The 24,360-nt window shown below is 34.3% G+C and overlaps 1 protein-coding gene across 2 annotated transcripts in view; it reads left to right on the top strand.

Moving 5' to 3' along the window:
• The window catches only part of TUSC3 (tumor suppressor candidate 3), a 227,446-nt gene that overhangs the window by 108,355 nt on the left and 94,731 nt on the right, over positions 1–24,360 (top strand). For both annotated transcript variants that reach the window (XM_045810880.2, XM_045810881.2), the window contains exons 3-5: positions 4,610–4,727; positions 9,268–9,408; positions 12,847–12,987. In XM_045810880.2, coding sequence (XP_045666836.1) covers positions 4,610–4,727; positions 9,268–9,408; positions 12,847–12,987 — 400 coding nt within the window. The remainder of the gene's footprint in view (positions 1–4,609; positions 4,728–9,267; positions 9,409–12,846; positions 12,988–24,360) is intronic.

Genomic DNA, 24,360 nt, shown 5'->3' with positions numbered 1-24,360 from the left:
CCTCAGTAGTCTTTGTTACATTTTCTTGTTTTATTTTCTTCAGAGTACTTATGATTATCTGAAATGTAGTATATACTTGTATGAGGCCTCTTTTTCTCACTGGACTATATTCTCTCAAGATCAGAGCCCTTGCTCCTTTTTAATTTTTGGTGGCACTAATGTATATTTGTGGAGTGAATGAATGAATGCATGAATGTATATTTAGTAGATTCTAGTAGGTCTGGGCTAGGTTACAGCATTATGAGGGAAAGAAATTCAACATTATTCCTATGCTACATCGTTCTATAAGATACTATACACAGATGTCGAATACTAAAATTTGATTGTTTTCTTCTTGCATATTTTTCGGAATGAAGCATTTTCATTTCTTAGAATATCATTTTCACAAGAATGTCAGTTTTTGCTGATTTGCTATTTCCCTTAGTTTCAGTTTTTTGAAGTTAAAATATTCTTTTGTGGAAAAATATTCCGTTTTCTTAATTGTGATGTTATCTGTTTAATAATTTTTTCTAAAGGTAGCATTGTTCTCTTGAGGTTTATTAGTGTGCAAAGATGTTCAGACCTACTTAATTGTTGGTGCCAATTCACTGTGTGAAGTGCTTCTTTAAAAATCAATGATGAATACTTACCTACCAATAATGTTATATTCCATATGACAAAAATCAAATCAGATGTTAGGACTTATGCTGGTTTTTACTGTTTTTATTGTAGCAGTGAGGCACTGTTTTAAATAGATGAGGGAGGGCATAAGCTCGGTATTGTCTGTGTATTCCTCTAATAAACAGAGAACATGTTCTCATTTATGTCACACCTTCATTTTACCAGCATCTTAAGTTTTTTCCCTCCTTAGTCCTTTGTGCTTGCTTTTCTTGCTACCTGTAATGTTTATTCTCTAGCTTGTTTCAGTGGTTGTGTTTTTCTCATCCTTGGGATTTGAGATTTAGAGTCATTTTATCTGAGAAACCTTTCTTGACATTCCATTTACATAAATCCTCCATTATTTTCTGTAATACCATTCTCTGTATTATTTTCTCAGTGTATAGTGTAGATTTTAATTACTTATTTGGTTGTTTATTATATGTCTCCACTAAAATATCAACTTCGTGAGAGCAGAGACCTTAGAGATTAGTTCACTTATTGCTATTGAGTGCTCAGTAAATAGTTTTGTGAATTAAATCTTATTTGTAAATTAAATCTTATTCAACCACCAAAGCTTTAAAAGATTGTGATCATTTTCACTGAACATATTCTGCCTACTGAGCACAGTGCAGTCTTAAGCTGATTCTTACAATGATCCGTTTTTGTACTGTAGTCCAGTAAAATGATGCCCTTAAGGTCTATATGCTAAATGACCTCAGATTATAGTCCTGTTTGTATTTAACCTTTTTAATATATATAAATCACAGCAATCTTATGTGCTCCTTGTTCATAAAAAAAAAAAAAAAAAGCCTAAAATGAACAACTACACTCCTAGCCTTTACACTCATCTATGTGTGTACTTGGCCATAGGCAATCACTATTATTCCTTTGTGTTTTCTTCCTCTGGTGATTATTTTCCTTCATGTTTCTAAATGTTATAACAATATTTCATAAAAAAGCAGACTTGATCTTGATGTTTCTTGTTACGATAGATAAGGATTTAATTCATCTCTTATTTTTATAGCTTTCTAGTTCTTTTATTATTGTAACAGTAAATAGCATCTTTCTATTTCTGGTCCATTAAATATAGATGACCTCTCTTGATTCCCCAATGGTAAGCACACCTTTTCTTCTCACCTCTTCCCCTTCCCTTTTACCTACTAAATCCTGTTAATTGTACTTTTACTTCGTCAAGAGTTGATAGCATTTACATTCCATATTGTTCACAATAATGAACCTTTCTCATTTCCAATTAATCAAAATTATGATACATTTTAATTTGCATCTTATATATTCATTTTCTTATAGTTTCTTGTATGTCTTACATACAATATGGTCTTAGTATCTTCTAGCTTTTGCTGATTCTAATGATTGCTTAGAATCTTTTTATCTTAAAGTCCAATTAAATTTCTGTTCTAATTTATACTTTATAGCTTCTTAGTTGGATCACAGTTTTCTTACACATCTTCCACCTTGCCTAGCTTAACCATAATTCTCTGCCCTTTTCCCTTTCTTATAGCGTTTCTATCATACTCTCAAGTTTTCTTATTTTTTCATTCATATTACCTTTCAGTTATATCCTAAGGTAATTTCACATTCCTTACATTTCTGAGAATATGTTTATTTCAAACTTAATTGTTTGGCTTGATAAAGAATTCTACATTGAAAAGAACATGCTCTCAAAACTCTGAAGGAATTGTTCAGTTATCTGCCAGTATCTAGTGTTGGTAATTACTAGTACAATCCCAATCTCATTGTTTGTCATTGTTACATGTTTTCTTCTCTGACCTTCTTTTTATCTATAATGATCTGAAATAATATGTCTGGTGTCGGTCATTTCTCGTTTTTCTTACTTAGAACCTGGGAAATAATTTTAGTTTGAAGACTTAGTCTCCTTTAATTGTGTTATGTCCCCGGAAATATTTCCTCCATTCTCTCTCTTGTATTTCTGGGTCTCCTCTGAAAGTTGAAATTTTTGGATTTTATCTCTAGGTCCCTTTCTCCCTCTTTTTTTCCAATATAGTCCACCCGTGTGTTTTTTATTCTGTAAATTTTATTTAACACTATCTTCTAATACTGGTATTTAATTTGAACAATCATATTTTAAATTTTAAGCGCTCTCTTTTACTTTCTTTGTTCCTTTTTTCTATGGGGTGTGTGTGTGTGTGTGTGTGTGTGTGTGTGTGTGTGTGTGTATACCATTGAAAGAAGCAGGCTGTCATGGGCCCTGAGCATCCCTGCATGTTCTTACTGGTTATGCCAAGCAGGCAGAAGCCTGATTGCTCTTCACCTGGGCAGTTTCTCAGGGATGTGTGTGCAGTGAGAAGCCTTAAGGAGTGAAATAATGTCTCCCACTGAACAAAGCACAGGCTTCTTCTCACTTATTATAAAAACAGTAAGTGCCTCAAACTCAGTGTTCCCCTCCTGTAATACAGTTAACTGTGTGTGCTGGCATTCACGAAGGACCCTGTGTGTCACCCGTGAGACTTGGGGGCAGGGAGAACTGATGTGAATGAACATGAAATAATAAAGTCCTTTGTCTCTGACCCAGCAATCTCTTTTCTGCCAGCCTCCAGGAAACAGTAACAGGGTAGCTTGTTAGCTTGTATGTAAGACAAAATCTCACACCCTGTACAGTTCTTGACAAATTCCTCTCTTTCTGAGTATATTAAAGTTTCTTTTTAATGTTTCTGTACTTTGAATTAGTTTCTTCTGGAGTTGTTTTGTTTGGTATTTTTTTTAAATCATGTTAGGTTTTCCTCAATCACATAAGGTGATTTTTTTTTTTTTTTAAATAGTCCAGTCACTTAACTATAGAAAGACTAACATAGGAACTGGTTGGGAGTGGGGCAGGAGTTTGGGTCTTCTATTCCATGTAAAGATACTTAATTATGATCTCCGAGTTCCATTTCTTATTTTCAGACTCTGCTTCTTAATCCAGCATTTTTCCTCTTTCCTGCACTGCAGTCTCCCTTTGTGATGTACCTTCCTCCATCAAAACTTTTCCACTAGCTTTCTGTTTTCCAAGTATTTCTTGAAATCTCTTATCTGCTGCGGACTCCAAGTCGTTGTGTTATTATGAGGTTATACGTTTTTATCTCTTCCATTTTGGGAGAGGAAGGAGATAAACTCTTTTCTCAATTACATGGAGGTAACACACTTTACAAAAACATGTTTTAATGATCATTTGGTGCTTCTTGTTTCTCTGACTGTATTTACATCCTTCTAGCAATGCCATGTCTCTGTTTCTACTCCAACCCTACACTTAAATAAAGCTTTATTATTTGGAAAATCAACAAAATGTCCAATAGAAATTAATTCAAAATAGGAGTGAATAATGTTCATAGAGTAGGGCTTATTTGCGGCGTTTGGTTAAACTACCAGGGAAGTTTTTACTTAGTAATTACTTTAGTAATTTTGAATGTAAATGCATTTTTAGATAAATGCAATATATAAAGATGCAGTATAACTGCGTTGACGATTTAAAAAATGCCTATGATTTTTGTTCTCTGTTAAACTGAATTGCCCATATGCTTAAAAATTGCTTTATGTCCTTTACTAAAAATCATCTTAAGATTTAAATTATATGTATAGGGGATGCTGCAAACCCTAGAATAAGAGTTTTCGATTACTTAAAGGGCCATGCTGGACTGTTGGCCCACACACTTTCCGTCACAACTATTCAATTCTGCCCGTATATAGTACAATAGCGGTCCTAGCAATGCAAATGAATCAGTGTGGCTGTGGCGCCGTAAAGCTTTATGAACAACAAAATATGAATCTTATATAATTTTCACATGTGATGGAATATTTCTTCTATTTTGTTACAACCAGGTAAAAATATAAAATCAGTGCTTGCAGTCTGTACAGAAATTAGCCAACCCTGGTGTGAGAATTACCTGTTTTATTAACAGTTTTGTTAATGCTTGAGTAGTGATATGTTTTTACTCTGCCCCATTCTTGTTACCAGGCAGGCCAATGAAGAATATCAAATACTGGCCAACTCCTGGCGCTATTCATCTGCCTTTTGCAACAAACTCTTCTTCAGTATGGTGGACTATGATGAGGGAACAGATGTTTTTCAACAGGTAAAAGAGTTAGATCTTATTTTGCTAGTATATTTAATAGAGTTGGTTATGGTGGATATGTTTTTGTTGGTCAAATAAAAATACAATTCATTGAATAAGCTAATAAAGACAGTAAGTAGTTATAATAAATTCTGTGATGTGATTAAAGTAATTTTAGCCAGTGTTATCTTTAACATTGCAAAGTTTTTGCTATTAGAATGGTAAACACATTTTAACTTCTCCAATGTAGAGGAAATATGTTTTTTCAAGCATATAGTGGTAGTTTACATGCATTATCCTTATTTTGACATTTAACTGTATTGGGTTTAGGTGATATTTTGCACAAATACATGAAATTTTATATAAATTCAATGTAATTTTTACTTAACCCTCACTTCTTCCAATGTGACAGGTATAGAGAATTTTACATGTAAAGTAATAAATATTTACTTAAAAGTATTCTCTGTTATGGACTGGATTGTGTGCCTCCCAAACATATGTTGAAGCCATAACCTAGAAGTGACTGTGTTTGGAGAAAGGGCCTATAAGGAGATAATTAAGGCTAAATGAGATCATAGAATGGGACCCTAATCCAAAAGACTGGTGTCCTTATAAGAAGCAGAAGTTACCAGGAGAGTATATGCACAGAGAAAAGGCCACGTAAGGACACTGCAAGAAGACAGTTATCAGCAAATCAGTAAGAGACCAATTCTACTGGCATCTTAATCTTGGACTTCCAGCTTCCAGAACTGTGAGAAAACAAATTTCTGGCTTTTAAGCCACCTAGTCCGTGGTGTTCTGTTACAGTAACCCGAGCAGACTAACACATTCTCATTTACACAGTCCTCTCTGTAGAGCAAGATGATGAATTTGTCATGGTTGTGTCATCATCATTGCTAACATTAAGTGCACATGATCCAAGCACTCTTCAAAGGGCTTACTGTATATTTCATTTAGTTTCACAACAATCCAATGAGAAAAATAATGTGATCTTTATTTCACACATAAGGAAATTAAAGTGTGGAGAGGTTGCTTTTCTAAGTTTACAAAGTTAATATAATATAGGACTAGAGTTTGAGCTCAGTAGTCTGTCTTCCTGAGTTCTAGTTCTTAGTTATGCTGTTACCCTGCAGCTACCAATATTTGTCACTACTTGATCTGTGCCTTTCAAATGTAAAATTTATTGTAGTACAAGGCGTTGATTAGTTTGGTCTATTTTATTTTGCTCACGTGTGACATTCTTTGGCATAATACTTTATCAGGTCATGGAAAAGCATTTAGTTCTGTAAAGAATCTAGTTCACTAATTATAAATGGGCCATTAGTAAGTATTTTTGCTTATTCGCTTCCAGGTTGATTGTTCATTCATCTTTGCCAGTTTCTAGTTGAATAAGAAATTCTTTTTTTTGCTTTCAATACCCTTTATTCTTGGTCTTTCCTGTTAGTATTCCTCACTTATTTCTTCCCCTATAAATTTATTTTGTTGTTTTGGATGTTTCTTTCTGTTCACCTATTCAGCAAATGTCATTGACTGTCTACTCTGTAGGAGCAATGGATTGGTGAGAAACACATACAAAGCTCTTCCCCATAAAGAGTTTACAGATCAGGGAGCTGATAGTAATAATATCATAATAAAACACACACACACACACACATATATATGTACAGATCTTCCTTGACTTATATTGGGATTATGTCCCGATAAAGCCATTGTAAGTCGAAAATATTGTAAGTCAAAACTACATTTAATACACCTAACTACTGAATATCATAGTTTAGCCTGCCCTACCTTCAGTGTGCTCAGAACACTTAAATTAGTCTACAGTTGAACAGAATCATCTAACACAAAGCCTGTTTCTTATTAAAGTATATTGAATATGGTAGTGAAAGTGAAAAACAGAATGGTTGTCAGCGTATCAGTTTTTTACCCTCGTGATCACATGGTTGACTGAGAGCTGTGGCTCACTGCGCTTGGTCAGCATCATGGGAGACTTTTGTATTGTGTATCACTACCCCACAAAAAGATCCAAATTCAAAATTTGAAGTAGTTTCTACTGAATGTGTATCACTTTGGCATCATTGTAAGGTTAAAAAAAATGCAAGTTGAACCATCATAAGTCAGGGACCATCTGTAATTTCAAATAACCCTTACAAAGGAAAATTATAGTACCAAAAGAACCAAATATGATTTCATGTAATTTGTAAGTCTCCATGGAATCTCAGAATTGACCTTGAGATCGTCAGGCAAAGTGCTATTCATTATATACTTGAATCCTCGCTGCCATATTAGGAAATAGTTGTCCAAGTCCAGTCTGACTCTTAGAGCAGAGGCTTCAAGCCCAAATATCTATCCCGGCCAGGTTTGTAAACCAAATGAAGAAAGCAGATTGGATTAGTGTAGTTGCATTATGGTATCTTTATTTACATTCTTAATAATATTAAACACATTAGTTCTTTACTTGCATAATTATATATGTTCTCTCCTATTTTTGTAAAACAAAGTCTTTCTGGGTCTTTTTTTATAAAATAAATCTTTAGTGGAAATACTCCTGTTTCATTTTCTCCTAACTGTTGTAAGAAATAAAATCAGCAAAACACTATGGAGCTGACTGTTGGTCTCGCTGTTGAGGAAACAGTATGGTGTGGATGAGGACTGCAGCAAACTGGAGCAGACAAACTTGACCTCAGAGGGACACAGCTTGTTGTAGCTGTGTTTAGCGAATGCAGGCCACATGCAGCTAGAGCTGTTTTTCTCAAGGAGAAACCCAAATATGAATTTTTTTACAAAATTTTTCTGTCTTTAAAGTGTGGACAACTAATTCAAACTGTGTGCTGAATATTGACTGTACAGGCTGCCAGTATATAACCATATAGATATATTGTAAGATATAATCATTGAATTCTTTTGTATGCTTTAGACATGTTTTTCTTATTTTTTTAACGTTTGACGTAGACATGAAAGTTGACATCAAGATTATTTTTAGTTGAAAAATTTCCTCAGGTTAATTTGATTCAGCAGAATTCTGAGTTATAGAACTGCTTTGTCTTTTCTAAAACCTAGCTCCTGGCTTAGTAATAAGAGTTATTTTAAAATGCATGAAAGTTGTAGCAGTTAGTGGCTTTTATGGGGAATTATAATGTACAAAAATAGGGAAGTACATATTTTGCTTTATTGAGAACTAAAAGATTTTTAATGCTACGTTTCTTTTCTCACTATTGAACCACAGTTTGTTGAAGTGCTCTTTCTAAATTATTTTAAAACATTGTGCTGTCTGAAAATAATACTAATATGAATGCTAAAACTTGGTAATTCCCGATTTACTGGGGACTTGTTGGGAAAGTAGCTTCCAGTTATACGTGATTCCCTTGAAACGGTTGAGGCTAAGTGAATGATGACAGACCAACCAGTTAATGATTGTGGTGTGTGAGAAGCAGGTCTGGACTAGCAACAAGATCTGCATTGTACCCGGCTTTGTGTGTAGCCTTGGGGAATGTTTACATTTTAATGAAGATGAAAGCTTTGAATTATATGATTTTTTTAAACTGTAAAATTTTTAGATCTTAAACCTTAGTAGGAATTTTTTGATTGTTCCAATGCAGAGAGTTTTTGCTTGTAGTATGTTATTTGCATGTTGGCCCCAGCTATCTCTTGTGCATCCACCATGGAAACACAAAACACGAACGAAGTCTGGCATGGGAAAAAACACAGAGACTGTGTGTTTCGTTTTCTTTAACCAGCCTTACTAATATCCATAACATGGAAACCCACTGTTGGTACTGCTGTACTTTACTTTGATGTCAGCTGCAAGGACAATTTTTGCTTTGATTTCTCTTTTCATTCTCAGTATTGGGAAATGCTGAGTTGTATTGTACGTCAAGGTGAAAAAACTATTGGCCTTTTATTTGAGACATTTTTCATAATTCCAGAGCAGTGAGAATTTATATAATTTTGTAGTTTGCTACTCAATTCAAATTAACCTTTGTTTTAGGTATTATATTCTTAATAAGCACCATTTATGTTAAAGTAGTAGTCTATTCAATACACTTTTCAAATGGGATTACCTATAGAAAATAATTGTGAGATATAATCATTTTAAGACACTTGAGTTAATAGAGAGATTGAACAGAAGAAGATTATTATTGTGATTTCTCCTGTAGTCTGGTAAATTTAGGTTGTTTAGAACAAAAATGTTGTTTTCTGATATAATCATCATTTTTAAAAAGTCTTTAAATTTTTAATAGGTAATTTAATAATTTGGCATTAATGCTTTTATGCATTTATATTTTTCAACAAGCGGCAGTACTTTAATAGCTGCTTAAGTGAAATAGTATCTTACGTGTGAAGGTTCTGAGAACTTAGCCAAATTCACAAGTTCTTTTTCAGTCAATAGCATATTACAGTGAATAAACACAATAATTAAGCTCTGGAAAGCCACTTGGATTTTCATAATAAATGCTATCTTTTTAAAATTCATGCAGAAAAAAACATAAAATGTTAGAGTAATGAGATATAAAGATTGCTGGGATATTATATTTAGTATATTTTATCTTACGTTTTACAGCTCAACATGAATTCTGCTCCTACATTCATGCATTTTCCTCCAAAAGGCAGACCCAAAAGAGCTGATACTTTTGACCTTCAAAGAATTGGATTTGCAGCTGAACAACTAGCAAAGTGGATTGCTGACAGAACGGATGTTCATGTATGTTTTTATTCCCCACAGTTTTAATAATAGACTAATTAGTTTGGTTTGTTATAGCACTGTAGTAAGGCCACAGGATTCTTAAAATTACTCAATAGAACATTTTTCCTTGCTTAGAGAAAAACTGTGTGATAGCCGTAAGCTGAATTTTGACTGAGGTGAATGTAGATGGTTTTTAGAATAATGGTACATTGATATTTTAAGAACCGTTAAAAAGTACATGAGTTGGGCACAAAATAATTTCAGACGCTAAAATATATATGGAATATTGTTCAAAGGTATTAGTAGAGAAATTCTAATTAAAAAGATGTGTAATTTTTATTTAGCTTTTGGGCAAATACAAATGATATAATACTTTTCATGAACCATGGGGGAAAATATAGATACTGTTCTTTGGACTATGGAATAACTAATTCTAAGTGTGTGTAATGTCTTTATTTTATGTAATTTAACTTTTAACAATCCTCCTAGAAATTTAACCTAAGGATATAATTAGGAATGATTCAAATATTTAGCCATAGAAATATTTTTTAAATAACATTCATTGTAATGGAAAACAATTGGAAATAAGTGAAATGTTTAGAAATAGGAGACTACTTAAATGTACTCTAGCTTGGACAACAATGGTCTACAAGTATATTTGACATAGAAGCTCAAGGTGTAGGTTAGAAAAATAGTATTTCTAGTATGATCTAGAATTTTGTTTTAAAGCATAAATATGAGTGTAGATATGTAGACAGTTTATTCAGGAAATAACAATCTTGATGGTATTTAATGTCTATGTGGAGGGCTTAAGGCTGCTTTATTCCTTAATCTCACCAGAATTTTCTATAGTGAACAGTTAGAACCAGTAATTTTAAAGTACATTTATTCTAGAATATGTAATTTTACCATAAGGTGTAAACATATTTATTCTTAGTCAAGATGGGTATCTCTCATCATTATTAAGTCTTGTCATTTTTTTTTTTTTTTTGGCAAATATTCAGTTCTGCAACAGTATCCTTTAGCTCATACAAGATACTAAGGGTAATATTGAAAAAGTACTATTAATTCTTTATGAGTTACTGAATTTTCATCAGAAATTATTCTAATCTATTGATCACACCTACACTTTAAGTTACTTGATAAATACACTTTTGTTAAAAAGTCTATTTGGAAATAATTTCAACCTTTAAAAAGTTTCACACATGAAAATAATGCAAATAGTACCAATGTATACCTTTATCAAACTCACCTATACTTACCATTTTACCCCTTTTGCTTTGCCACTCTATTCTCCCCCACCCCTGTCTCTCTACATACATACTTCATAGATGCGCAAATTTTTTTTTCAGAATGTGAACCGCATTTCCTGAGAAATACATAAGAACAGTATGGATATCACCTTCACAGATTTACACTGATGTAATATTTTTATTTGAACTACTGTCCATATTCTGTCAGTTGACCTAATATCCTTTAATAGCATTTTCGTGCCTCTAGTATAAAATCCATTCTAGAGTTAGATAATGTGTTTAGTCATCAGGTTTCTTTAGCCTCTTTTAATCTGGAATATTTCCATAGCTCATCTTTGTCTTTTAAATGCATTGACATCTTGAATCCTTTTCCACTTTTTAAATAGAATGATCCTCATTTGATTTGCCTGATATTTAATTTTTTCTGATATTTGTTTATGACTGGATTCTACTTATACATTCTCAGACACAGTACTACATAGGTCATGTTTTGGTCATGACATCTGTCTGACTCTCATTGATGATCTGAAATTTTGATCATCTGGTCAAGATGTTTTCCATTTCTCTGCTGTATAATTACTTCCCCCCCTTTGAAACTAGTAAGCTGTCTGTGTGGAAACACCTTAAGAGCAGAGAAATACCATACTCCTCATCAGAACTTTTGCCTAGATCTAGTATCCATTGTTGATTTTTCTCTGATCCAGATTTTACCAAAATGGTTGCAAAGTGATGATGTTCTGCTTCTCCTCTGTCCATATTTCTAGTTGGCCTTGAGCATTTTACTGTGAGCAGGAGTTCTCCTGTCCTACCTATCAATCAATCAATCATTGGTAGGGACTGATGAGTTGCATTTTTTTCTCCAGTGGTTAGTAAGTTATTACTATAATTAAATATTTCGGTACCAAAATTGTCTAGATTTGACTAGTGGGATCTTCTTTATGCTGGCTCTTGTGTCCGCGTGATATCTCGCCTTCATTTTTTTAAAGCATTTTCTTACTTTCCTGACACAATTTCCTCACGTAATATATCTCAGGCTTATCTACCTAATCTACCCCGTGGGGCACTTAGTTACCCATCTCTTCTCAGAGCCTTGGTTTCTTTTAGTGGGAAATGTTTTTAGAACCAAGATTTCATAACAATGCCATCCACTTTTTAAAAATAGCTTTAATGTTTTAGTGGACACCAACAAGAAAATGAAAAGACAACCCACAGAAGGGGAGAAAATATTTACAAATTATTTTTTTGACAAAGGACTTATATCTAGTATGTATATAGGAAATCTTATAACTCAATAATAAAAAGACAGCCCAATTAAAAAGTGGACAAAGAATCTGAATAGACATTTACATAAGGAAAATATACAAGTGGTTAATAAGTACATGAAAAGATGCTCAGCATCATTAGTCATTAGGAACATGCAAATCAAACCTACAGTGAGTTAGTATCGCATACCTATTTAGGTTGGCTGGAATCAATGAATGAGAGAATATATTGGCAAGGAAGTGGAGAAATCAGAATTCTCATATACTACCAATGGGAATGTAAAATGGTGTAGCCGCTTTGGAAAACAGCTGGGCAATTACTCAAACCAAGAAACCTAGCGTTACTATATAACCCAGCAGTTCTACTCTTAGGTATATATCCAAGATAAATGAGCCGTTTAGGGTTGGAGGGTGAAGGGTATACCAGGGGGATTGCTGAAGGGTTATTTTTTTATGTGATTGGAATGTTCTGATGCTGACTTTGGTGATGGTTGCAAAACCCCGTGAATATACTAAAAACCATTGAATTGTACACCAGGTGAATTGTATGGCATGTGTATTATATGTCAGTAAGGTGTTAAAAAAGGCTAAAGATGTTAAACTATCCCAATTTGGAATAATAAATATATTATACTCCCATGTCCTCCCCCGTACTAGATGATCTTGTGTTTCATAGGTGAAACACAGCAGTTCTGTGTTAAACATAAGTAACGTGTGTGTATATTAACTGTTCACCTAAAGCAGGTCTTTTTATATAGTCATGTTGGAAGACATTTGTTTTTGATTTGTAAAGAGTAAAGAGAGTGTTAGTTCCACAAATGAAAAGTAGGGTGGCACCTTTCTAAAGTTGTGGTGTTGAAAATTGGAAGGACTAGAATATGGTCAAGAGAAAAACACTTTTACTTTATTTGGCTCTTAAAATTTTCATTGCATGTTTGCAGATTCGAGTCTTCAGGCCACCCAACTATTCTGGCACAATTGCTTTGGCCCTGTTAGTGTCACTTGTTGGCGGTTTGCTCTATTTAAGAAGGAACAACTTGGAATTCATCTATAACAAGACTGGTTGGGCCATGGTATCTCTGGTATGTTATTGTGCTATACTTTTTCTCCTTATTTCTTTGTAAATAGTATAAGTTGTATGGTTGTTGATTTTCAACAAAGATGTCAGAGTAATTCAGTGAGAAAAGAATAGTCTTCAACAAATTGTGCTGGAACAGTTAAATATCCTCATGTAAATAATGAGCCACAACCCTTTGCTCACACCACATATAAAAATTACCCAAAATGGATTATGGGTCCATATGTAAAACTAAAATTATAAATCTTCCGGAAGAATACAAAATCTTTATAACACAGAAAGCATAAACCATGGAAGAAAAAATAATAAATTGGACCTAACCAGGATTAAAATATTTGCTCTTCAAAGAATTTATAGACTTAGAGAATATATTTGGAAAATATATGTGTATGGGACATGTATCTAGAATATGTGAATAATTATTACTGCCCAGAAGATAGAAATCATGGTTTTAAAAAATAGACAATCTGTTTATGGGTAAGATGGCATATATACATACTAGCTTTCTCTCCTGCTAACAGAACTATAAACCTGGAGTGAATGCAAAGCTCCTCACGTATTTGGTGTTTCTAAAAAGTAAAGGTCAGCAGGTAGATCAGGTAAGAATACCAGCATTCAAGATGACATTAATTAGTAGATAAAAAATTATCAACCTTCTACATCTCCTGTTTTGTTTTTCCTTGAGTTGAGTTTCGGCAATTTGGAGCAGACAGAGAGGTATCTAGGAGATACCTCTAGTTCTGGCTCAAGGAGAGTAAAAGAGATTCTTGTGTCTTTTTTTCTATTTTCTTGTACCCCAATTCCTCAGGCAGTCCTGTGGCAGAACAGTAGAGACAATGAAAGCAATTGGTAGTGGGAAACTGTAGGAGCCAAACTCTTAAAGGGGAACCTTCCCCATCATGTCAAAATTTATAGAACTGTACACCAAAAGAATAAAAAGTCAGTTTTACTGTTTAATAATTCAGAAAATAGGCAGAAGATTTGAAGTGACGCTTGACTACAGAGCATGGATAAAGAACAAAGAAGAACATGCAAATTCCGTGGTAGTGAACCCAGATCTTCTGGCTTGGATGTTCTTATGGTCCAGTAAAAGTGTCTATTCTGTATACTGACATATGTCCTGTGAGCCACCTAAGGCAAAGTGACAGGGCCCTGTTAAAATATTGAACTTAGAAGCCTCCATTTTATGGTTGGTGATTGATTGATTGATTGCAGTGCTTGTAGGCAAAAATCCATGTTCTGCACCCTGGGGATAAATAAATAAATAGAGAAAGAGGTTATAGTCTTCCACTGCTGGCTGTTGAATAGCCATTCTGATCTCCTCAATTTGAGACATTGCGTAGAGGTTAAGAGCTTGAAGAATATGAAAAGACCTTGTGGGGTCTTCCATGGAGACCAGGATATCAGTGTTGTAAAAATAAGGGTGTACAACTGAAAGAAAGGGGACGGTGGCCTGGTTAATCATGTAGCACAAATAAGAAGTACCCTTCCGGAGAACTGCTGCATTGAGACCCACACTGCTGCGTAAAACAATGTATAAATCTAGAAACAGTAGGCTTTTTGTTTGTTTGTTTCTTTGCTATCCCTAAGGAAAGGACTTCCCCCTACCCCCCCCCCAGCTCTACTGAGGAATAACTGACATATAACATTGTGTGAAAGTTGAGGGTATACAATGTGATGATTTGATACATGTATATATTGCAAAATGATTACCATAATGAGGTTAGTTAATACCTTTATCACCTCATATAAATTACTTGTGTGTGTGTGTGTGTGTGTGTGTGTGTGTGTGTGTGTGTGGTGAGAACATTCAAGATTTACTCTTAGAAACTTTCAAGTATATGATATAGTATTGTTAACTCTAGTCACACTGCTATAAATGATAACCTTAGAACTTACACATTTTATAACTGGAAATTTGTACCCTTTGACCAACATCTCCCTGTTTTCCCCTCGTTATAGCCCCTGGACATCACCATTCCATTCTCCCTGTATTTAGATTCTATATATAAGGGAGATCATAAAGTATTAGACTTCCTCCAACTTATTTTACTTGGCATTATGCTATCCAGGCCCATCTATGTTGTTGCAAATGGCACGATTTTTTTTTATGGCTGAAATGTGAGATATATAGATATATATATAGAGAGAGAATATATATATATATATCTATATATCTCCATTCATCTGTCAAAGAACACTTAAGTAGTTTCTATGTCTTGACTATTGTGAATAATGATGCAGTGAATATGGGGGTACAGATCTCTCTTTAGGATAGAAATATGATTGCTTTCAGATATATACCCAGAAGTGGGATTGCTGGATCATATAGTAGTTGTATTTTTAATTTTTTAAGGAACCTCCATACTGTTTTCCATTGTGCCTGTACCTTTTACCTTCCAACCAACAGTGCATAAGAATTCCTTTTTCTACATCCTTGCCCACACTTGTTACCTCTTGTCTTTTCGATAATGACCATTATAATAGGTATGAGATGTTACTTCATTGTGATTTTGATTTCCATTTCCTTGATGATTGGTGATTTTTGAGCATCTTTTCATGTACCTGTTGGCCATTTTTAGGTCTTCCTTGGAAAAATACCCATACAGGTTTTGTGCCTACTTTTTAATTGGATTTTTTTTTTTTTTGAGTTGTGTGAGTTTCTCCAACATATGATTTGCAGATTATTTTCTCCTATTCTGTAAGTTGCCTTTTCATTTTGTTGGTGGTTACCATTGCTTTGCAAAAGCTTTATGGTGTGATATAGTCCCATTATACTTCTGCTTTTGGTGTCATATTCAAAATATTGTCAAGACCAGTGTCAGTGAGCTTTTTTTCATATGTTTAGAGTTTTATAGTTTTGGGTCTTAGGTATAAGCCTTCAGTCCATTTTGAATTAATTTCTGTGATTGGCATAAGATAGGTGTCCATTTTCATTCTCTTGCATGTGAAGATCCACTTTTCTCAGCAGTTTTTATCGAAGAGACTATGCTTTCCTCGTTGAGTGTTCTTCACTCTCTTGTCAAGTACTTGTTTCGTTTTGTTTTTTTGCCATTTTGAAATTTATTATTATGTTCAGTTAGCCAGTGTATAGTAGTACATCATTAGTTTTTGATGTAGTGTTCAACTACTCATTAGTTGTATATAACACCCAGCGCTCATCATAACACATGCCCTCCTTAATATCCATCACCTGGCTACCCCATTCCCCCTAGCCCCCTTCTCTCCGAAAGCCTCAGTTTTTTTTCCTGGAGTCCAGAGTCTCTCATGGTTTGTCTCCCTCTCTAATTTCTTCCCATTCATTTTCCCTCCCTTCCCCTGTGGTCCTCCGGGTTATTCCTTATGTTCCACATGAATGAAACCATATGAGAATTGTCTTTCTCTGCTTGACTTATTTAGTATAATCCCCTCCAGTTCCATCCATGTCGATGCAAATGGTGGGTATTCATCCTTTCTGATGGCTGAGTAATATTCCATTGTTTATATGTACCTCATTTTCCTTATCCATTCATCTGTTGAAGGGCATCTCGGCTCCTTCCACAGTTTGGGTATTTTGGACATTGCTGCTATGAATGTTGGGGTGCATGTGCCCCTTCTTTTCACTACATCTGTGTCTTTGGGGTACTGGTATTTACCCCAAAGATACAGATATAGTTTCAAATACCTATTGATGGTACCCGTGTGAGTTTATTTCTGGGCTTGGAATTCTATTGCACTGGTCTATTTCTGACAGTACCATTCTGTTTTGATTATACTTTGAATTCAGGGAATTTCATGCTTCCAGATTTGTTCTTCTTTCTTGGTATTGTATTGGCTGTTTGGCATCTTTTTATGGTTCCATACAAATTTTAGGATTTTTTTTTTCCTATGTCTGTGAAAAATGTCATTGGAATTCTGTGATTACATTGAACTTAAGTAGTATGGACATATTAACAATATTAATTCTTATTCTCTATGAACACAGGATATTTTTCCTTTTGTTTCCTTTCTTTCATGGATATCTTTCACCTCCCTGGTTAAATTTATTCCCAAGAATTTTATTGTTTTTGATGCTATTGTAAATGGGACTTTAAAAAAAATTTTTTTTCAGATGTTCTGTTGTTAGTCTACAGCAACATAACTGATTTCTATATACTGGTTTTGTATCCTGAAACTTTATTGTAATTGGTTATTTATTCTAATAGGTTTTGGTGGAGTCTAGGAATTTCTGTATATAAGATCATATCATCTACAAACAATTTTACTTTTCCCTTTCTGCTTTGGATACCTATTATTTTTCTTTCCCAGTTGGTCTGGCTAGGACTTCCACTATGATGCTGAACAGGAATAATGATAGTGGGCACCCTTGTCTTGTTTCTGATCTTAGAGACCTTCCAGTCTATCATTGAGTATGATGTTAGCTGTGGGCTTATCAAATAGGGCTTTTATTGTGTTGAGCTACATTTTTTCTATATCCAATTTAGTGAGAGTTTTTCTCATGAAAGGCTGTTGAATTTTGCGAAATATTTTTCTGTATCTCTAGAGATGATCATATGGTTGATTTTCATCTTTCATCCCATTAGTGCGTTGATTTATCTTTATTGAACCCTCTTCGCATACCAGAAATAAATCCCTCTTAATCATGGTGTATAATCTTTTGAATGTACTGTTTTGTGGAGATTTTGTGGAGAATTTTTGCATTTGTATTTATCAAGCATATTTGTAGTTTTCTTCTAGTGTCTTTATCAGGCTTTGGTATTGGGGTAATGCTGGCATCATAAAATGAGTTTGGGAGAATGTGAGAAAGATTGGTATTCTTTACATTTTTGGTAGACTTCACTAGGTAAACCTGGACTTTTCTTTGTTGGGAGGTTTTTTATTCCTGATTCAGTCTTCTTGCTGCTGTTCTCTGATTTTCTCTTTCTTTGATTCAGTCTTAATAGGTTTGTGTTTCTAGGATTGTTTCTATTTCTTTTAGGTTATCAAATTTCTTGGTGTATATTTGTTCATAGTAGTCTCTTATAATCCCTTGGTATTTCTGTGGTATGAGTTGTAATGTCTTCTTGGTTCTGATTTTATTCATTTGAATTTTTTCTTAGTCTAGATAATGGTTTGTCAATTTTATCTCTTTAAAAAACCAAGTTCTTTGTTTCATCTTTTCTGTGGTGTTTCCAGTTTTTATTTATTTCTGCTCTAATCTTTGTTATTTCCTTTTGCTAGTTTTTGGCTTAGTTCTTTTTCTGTACTTTCTTGAGATAAAAAATTAGGTTATTTCAGATATTCTTTTTTTCTTAATATAGGCGTTTATTGCTAGAAAGTTCCCTGTTAGAACTACTTTTGTTGCATCTGGTAAGTTTTTTTTTTTAATTTTTATTTTGTTATATTAGTCACCATACAGTACATTCCCAGTTTTTGATGCAATGTTCCATGATTCATTATTTGCGTATAACACCCAGTACACCATGCAATATGTGCCCTCCGTAATACGGGCAGAAGATAAGAACAGACACTTTTCCAATGAAGACATCTGGTAAGTTTTAGTATATTGTTTCCATTTTGTTTTGTTTCACAATATTTTATTTCTTAATTTGTTGGTTGTTTGGGAGTGTGTTCTATAGCATGTTCGTGAGCTTTCTAGTTTCCTGCTATTGCATTTGAAGAGACACTTGGTATAATTTCAATCATAAATTAGCTAAGAACTTGTTTTGTGAACTAACATATGATCTGTCCCATAGAATGTTCATTGTACACTTAAAAAGAGTGTGTATTCTGCTGCTGCTGGAGTGTTCACTATATGTCTGTTAGGTCTGTTGGACTAAAGTGTAATATAATCCAAGCCCATTGTTTCTTATTAGTTGTCTGGATGACTTATCTATTGTTGAAATTAAGGTATTGGAGCCCCTGATTACCGTACTGCTGTTTTTTTCTGCCTTCAGATATGTTAGTGTTGGCTTAATATATTTAGATGCTGTGATATGGTCATATATATTTACAACTGTTATATTTTTTGGATGAATTGACTCATTTTTCATTATATAATGACCCTATTTATTTCTTGTGACCATTTTTTACTTTAACCCTATTTTTTTCTGATGCATGTATAGCTACCCTGTTCTCTTGGTTTCCATTTCTGTGGAATATCTTTTTCCATATCTTCCCTTTGAAAGGAAAGTATTTTTCTCCTTGAAGCTGAAAGGAGTGTCTAGGGGGAGCATATAGTTGGGTCTTCTTTTTTTATCCATTTATCCCCTGTATACCTTTTGAATGGATAATTTAATCCATTTACATTTAAAGTAATTATTGATGGATAAGGACTTATTAATGCTACCTTAATTCTTTTCTGCTGCCGGAGGGCTTAGGGTTTTATATTTTTGGCAGGTGGGGGTGGGGGGGTTATTTTGTCACTTTGCCTCAGTTGAGCATCTAGGAAGTATTAAAACTGAAACCTCATGTACTTTGAACCTGGAAAGTAATCCCAAACAGGCCCTTGGCACTATGAACCTGGGAGGTGGGACATGTCCCCTCGTCCAGGAATTGTGATGTCTAAGGAACAAAACCCAGACTCAGAACAATAAAATAAATTACATACCCTCCACCCAGAAAAAAAAAAAAAAAAAGTCCACATATTAAGAGGATACTGCCAGCTGTTCCTGGCTGTTTTTTTGTTCCCTCCTTTATAAATTGATGATTTTTTACAGTGGTGTTTTGACTCCCTTCTCTTACATAAAACATCTTATAACAGTCTATTTTGCACTGATAATTCAACTTCAGTAGCGTACTAAAACTACCTTTTACTTCTTGTTCCCTCTGAGGGGGACTCAGCTTTGCATACCTTCTGTTGATCTTGCAAAACTAGGCTGGGTGCCGAATGCTCTGGTTTGTGTCCTTTTTCCTCATCCTGCAGAGTCAGGTTGGCTTTCTGCATTTGCCCAATTGTTGTCTGAAAGGCTTACTTTTATTGCCTTCAGAGTGTGTACAGGGGGACAGCCACAGGATAGAAGGGTGTGCAGGTGATGCACATGGAGCACTGAGGGTGCCTGTGGGCCAGCTGGGGGGGATCCGCAGTTGAAGTCTCTTCAACTCAGGGCAGGCTTCCTGATGGATTCCATGAAGTGGTTATTAGGATCTGCATTCTTTTGATGTGTCCGTTCTGAGGCCTGGCTGCTATTCTCCCATTGGTTCATTGCCCCCTACTTGTGCAGTGTATGACTCAGTATTCTGGATGGAGTAAAAATTGTGTCTCTTTGTCAATATCCCACACAGCTGGGGAAGCTGGGTGCTCACTAACATACTCTTACTTTCCCCCGTGGGAGAGATCACAGAAGTTCTCTCTGGGCACTGAGCCGTGCCCCTCGGAGGAAACTGAAACTCTTCTTTTTAAATCCTCCTCAGTGCATCCGTTAATTTCATTATCATTGTTCCAGTGGTGCTCTGGCATACCTCTGTTGGACTCAACTTCCACCAAGACACTCTTGTCCATACGCGATTGTCAAAAATCAGTGTGTTTTAGAGAGGAAATGGTAGAATGCTCTTATTCTGCTGTGATGATATTGCTTACACATAAGCAAAACAAAAGTTCTTAAAAAGTACTGTCAATTTTACTACATATAAAAAACAAGTTTCTTGGGAAATATCAACTGAAATTATGTCAGGAAAAAATATAAATTCATAGTAAATAAGTAACCATGAATTAAGTTTAAACATTTGCAAATCATCCTTAAAAAGTGAACAAGTCCAGTAGTTCTTAAGTCACTTTTTAGCAAATATTCAACAACTTCTGAAAGCAGCACAGCCACCATCAGATGCTGTCTTTCATCAGGATCCTTTGTTATTGAGAGGATCAGAAAGTGCTAAGGGGTGCAGTGTTAGTGGCAAGTATCAAAAATTGGCAAGAAATATTTCTTCCCAGACAATGAGTACCCTGTCCTGAGAAGGAATACTGTGGTTGGGACCTTACTTCTATACAGAAGGATTACATGGGGAGGTGGTAAAGACAGCTCAGGCAATGAGCACTAAGGAACCAGAGATGGCAGAGTTCAAAGTGCAGGCAAAGATCGAGACCCAGGAAAATGAGTGGTTTACCTTTGAAGTACTGATCCTGTTTCTTAGTGGCAATGGCTCATGAAGAAATCAAGGGGAGTGAAGATTTAAGGGAAGAAGTCTGCCTGAAATTAAGTTCTGAGAGACAAAGGAGGTGTGGCTACACAGAGGTATCGTATTTTAAGGAAATGGCCAGTTTTCATAACAAATTGAACTACTGAGGTATGTGGTCTCTTGCTTGTAGCCAGTTCACTAGTTCAGAAAAAAATGAATGCTATTCAAATATGAGCATATCAACAAAGAATTTAACACAGTATCTCTGCATATCTGTTAAGAGGGAAATAATTTACAAATGAGAGCAGCTTTTCCTACAGATACAGGAAACTTGCCAGAAAACTTTTGCTAAAAAGTTAAGTGAAATAAAAAACATCACTCTAGTGTGGATAACAAAGTACTTGCAGGAAAGACTGTAAACTATGAGAATTGAGAGATGGCTAGAAAATAGGAAGTAGTATTGTGGCATATGACAAATCTTGCTAATGAACATGGAATCAAAAGGTTTTTCTTTAGCTGTATATAAAATAGCAAAATTCAGGTTGTAGGAATGGTTGGTTAAGCTGTAGGGGAAGTATAAATTAATTGAAAACGATCACAGTAATGGCTTAAAGTAGTGGTAGTGTCACTAATACCATAGAAATTTCTTAATGTTCATCATTTATAATTTTAGCAAACTGTAAATTCAAAGTTTCTTAATTAGGTAAAGGATATCTTAAAATGTCTAGCAAATATTTAGTAGTGATAATTTAAAATAAAGCATATAATTACATACTATTCGTCATTTTATTAGTGGTCTTAGTCAAAGCATAAGAACAGAAAAAGAAATGCAGGGAGTAAATAAATGTAGACACGTCATATTTACTTACGATTGTCCACATGGAAAATTCATCACCATTTATGGAGAACCGATAATAAAAATTATTAGTAGAGTTGAACAGGTTTTCTGAATTCAAAGTCACTATCCAATAATCATTAGGATTTTTATATAGTAAACAATTTAAAAATATAATTGAACATAAAATCTTTAACAGTAGGAAGAAAAAATATACTTTAACAAAAGAAGATGTAAAAAAGTTTATAAATAGAATATCAAAATTCAGATGGTATATATATTTATAGCTAATTGTTGGTTTGTGCCTTTCATCTTCATGTAGGAGTCCTTTATCCTTCTGTTTTTATTTTCAACAAAGAATTAGTAGTCTTTATGACTGAGCTGGATGTGCTCGGACAGATTAAGAAGACCAGGCACGTCACATTACAGCACAGCATCCGTCTTCTGCAATAATATCTAGTGGCTGGAAATTCAAACAGAACCTCTGTGGCTTTCCAATACATAGAAAAGATATCTCTCATAAATTTGAAATTTGGCTTTTAGTATTGATAATTGAGTTACAATGGATTAATTATACTCTAAATATAATTGGATACTAGAGGTGATCTCAAGCACCTTAGTAGGTTTAAAAGTGTTTTGGGTTTTGCTCAGGCTAGTTTTCAAGTTGCTTTATTCAGTAAAGCTACCCAGGTTTTTTGATGAAAATATAATACTTGTTTCAGTGTTTTTGTAAAGTTAAATCTTATTTAGTATTTAGTGTCATGCCAGATCTTGTCACTGTTTGTCTACCAAACACTGATAGCATAATCTCTCTGAATTAGATTCAGTTGACAATAGCATGCCTTCATTATTCTCCTCACCAGAATTATTGTTGTAAGCTAATCATCATCATTACTATTTATTGAATCTCTTCCTTCTTTAGGGTATGTTTTATGTACTGATTCCTTACAATAATTATCATCCTTTTATAAACAAGGAAACTATGATTCAGTAAACTCAACTTGTAGCCCACACAACTAGAAAATGATTGATTAGGACTTGATCCCACGTGTCTGACTTCAAGTTCTGTGTTCTTTTTATTCTGGGCTTCTCTGAATCTGGACACATATCTCGTGTTGGATGTTTAAACCAATAGATGTAGTGAGCCATTATGACTACAAATAAATGCCTAAGAGTATTTATATGGTGTGTAAATGTTAAATACTTGAACAGATCAATTTTCTTCCATCCTCTGTTATATCATGCAAATTTTCTCTTTCTGCTTTGAATCCTTGGAAGATAATTACCTTGGCATAGCAGAAAATATTCTAACATTCACAACCACGTACTTGAGAAGGAAATCTTGGCAAGTGTTCATGTTCCCCAGTGGCAGACTTGTAGAAGTCAATAACAGGCTGCAGAATACAGACATGTTTTCAAACAATATGTTTTAAAACTCTACTCTGATGACAAAATGTTGAATTAAAAAAAGCTCTTCTTGAAACTTTTCTCTTTCTGTTTTTCATTAATATAGAAATATACAAACTGTGGTCTTTTCCTTAGCTGTTGATAGCTTATGGAAACTAATTTGAATCTTCTTTACCACATTCTGCCTGATAGCCACCACTACCACCACCAAACTTGACTCTGTTTATTTTTAAAAAAGCTAGATTGGATTTGTTCATTTCTAGTCTTATGCAATTCTTAAGATATCCTTACAAAGTTAAGAGGCTACACAAAATGCTAACCCATTTATTCAGATTCTCAAACATTTGTGTGAAATAACCAATATCCCATTTTTCTTTGGGAAAGAGAATTTTTTTTAGGAATTTTTGGCAAAGTATTATCAGATTTGTGGAAACTGATGAAAGCCCTGGATTGCACGGAAAAGGAAAGCTTCTAGATAAAAACAATGAATTAGAGCAGACCACTTCTGTAATACCAAAAATTGTATGCAAAATGAGAATAATGAGAAATTATTAAATTTCTAAAAATTTCTAAAGAAAGAAGCTCTATCCACATACCCATTTCTTGGTAAAGAACAAGTCTGTATACAATTAGCAATTGTATATTGAACCTATGCAAAAGTATCTTCCAAGGGATCACTGAGTGTTACACACCTTAGTTCCATAGACTGTATTCTATTGCTGTTTTTTTTTTTTTTTCATTATTCATGTTATTGTATATGACTCACAGGTAGGCTGAGAATGCACTGTTTCCTGATGAGAGGAAGCTGTTCATAGTGCTTTAGGGTGTAGGATAGAGACAAAGTTTGCAATTTCCTTATATGGAAGAAGATATGCAACTATTTAAAAAGTAAATATTACAGCTTCCTGATTCTGAGTTTTAAAAAAAATTAGGTAAAGGAGTATTTATAGGTTCCTCCTGGTCTTGAAAAAAAAATGCTATTAAATCCTGTTTATAAATGATGATAATTGTTTATAGAGCTGAATAAGCATTGATTCTGGTTTTACTCCATTTTCCCTTCCT

Source organism: Ursus americanus, chromosome 27 (genome assembly GCF_024610735.1).
Source record: "Ursus americanus isolate L20-20 chromosome 27, mUrsAme1.1.p, whole genome shotgun sequence".
NCBI lineage: Eukaryota > Metazoa > Chordata > Mammalia > Carnivora > Ursidae > Ursus > Ursus americanus.
Note: the sequence above shows the minus strand (reverse complement) of the source record. Positions and strands in the feature narration are given on the sequence as shown.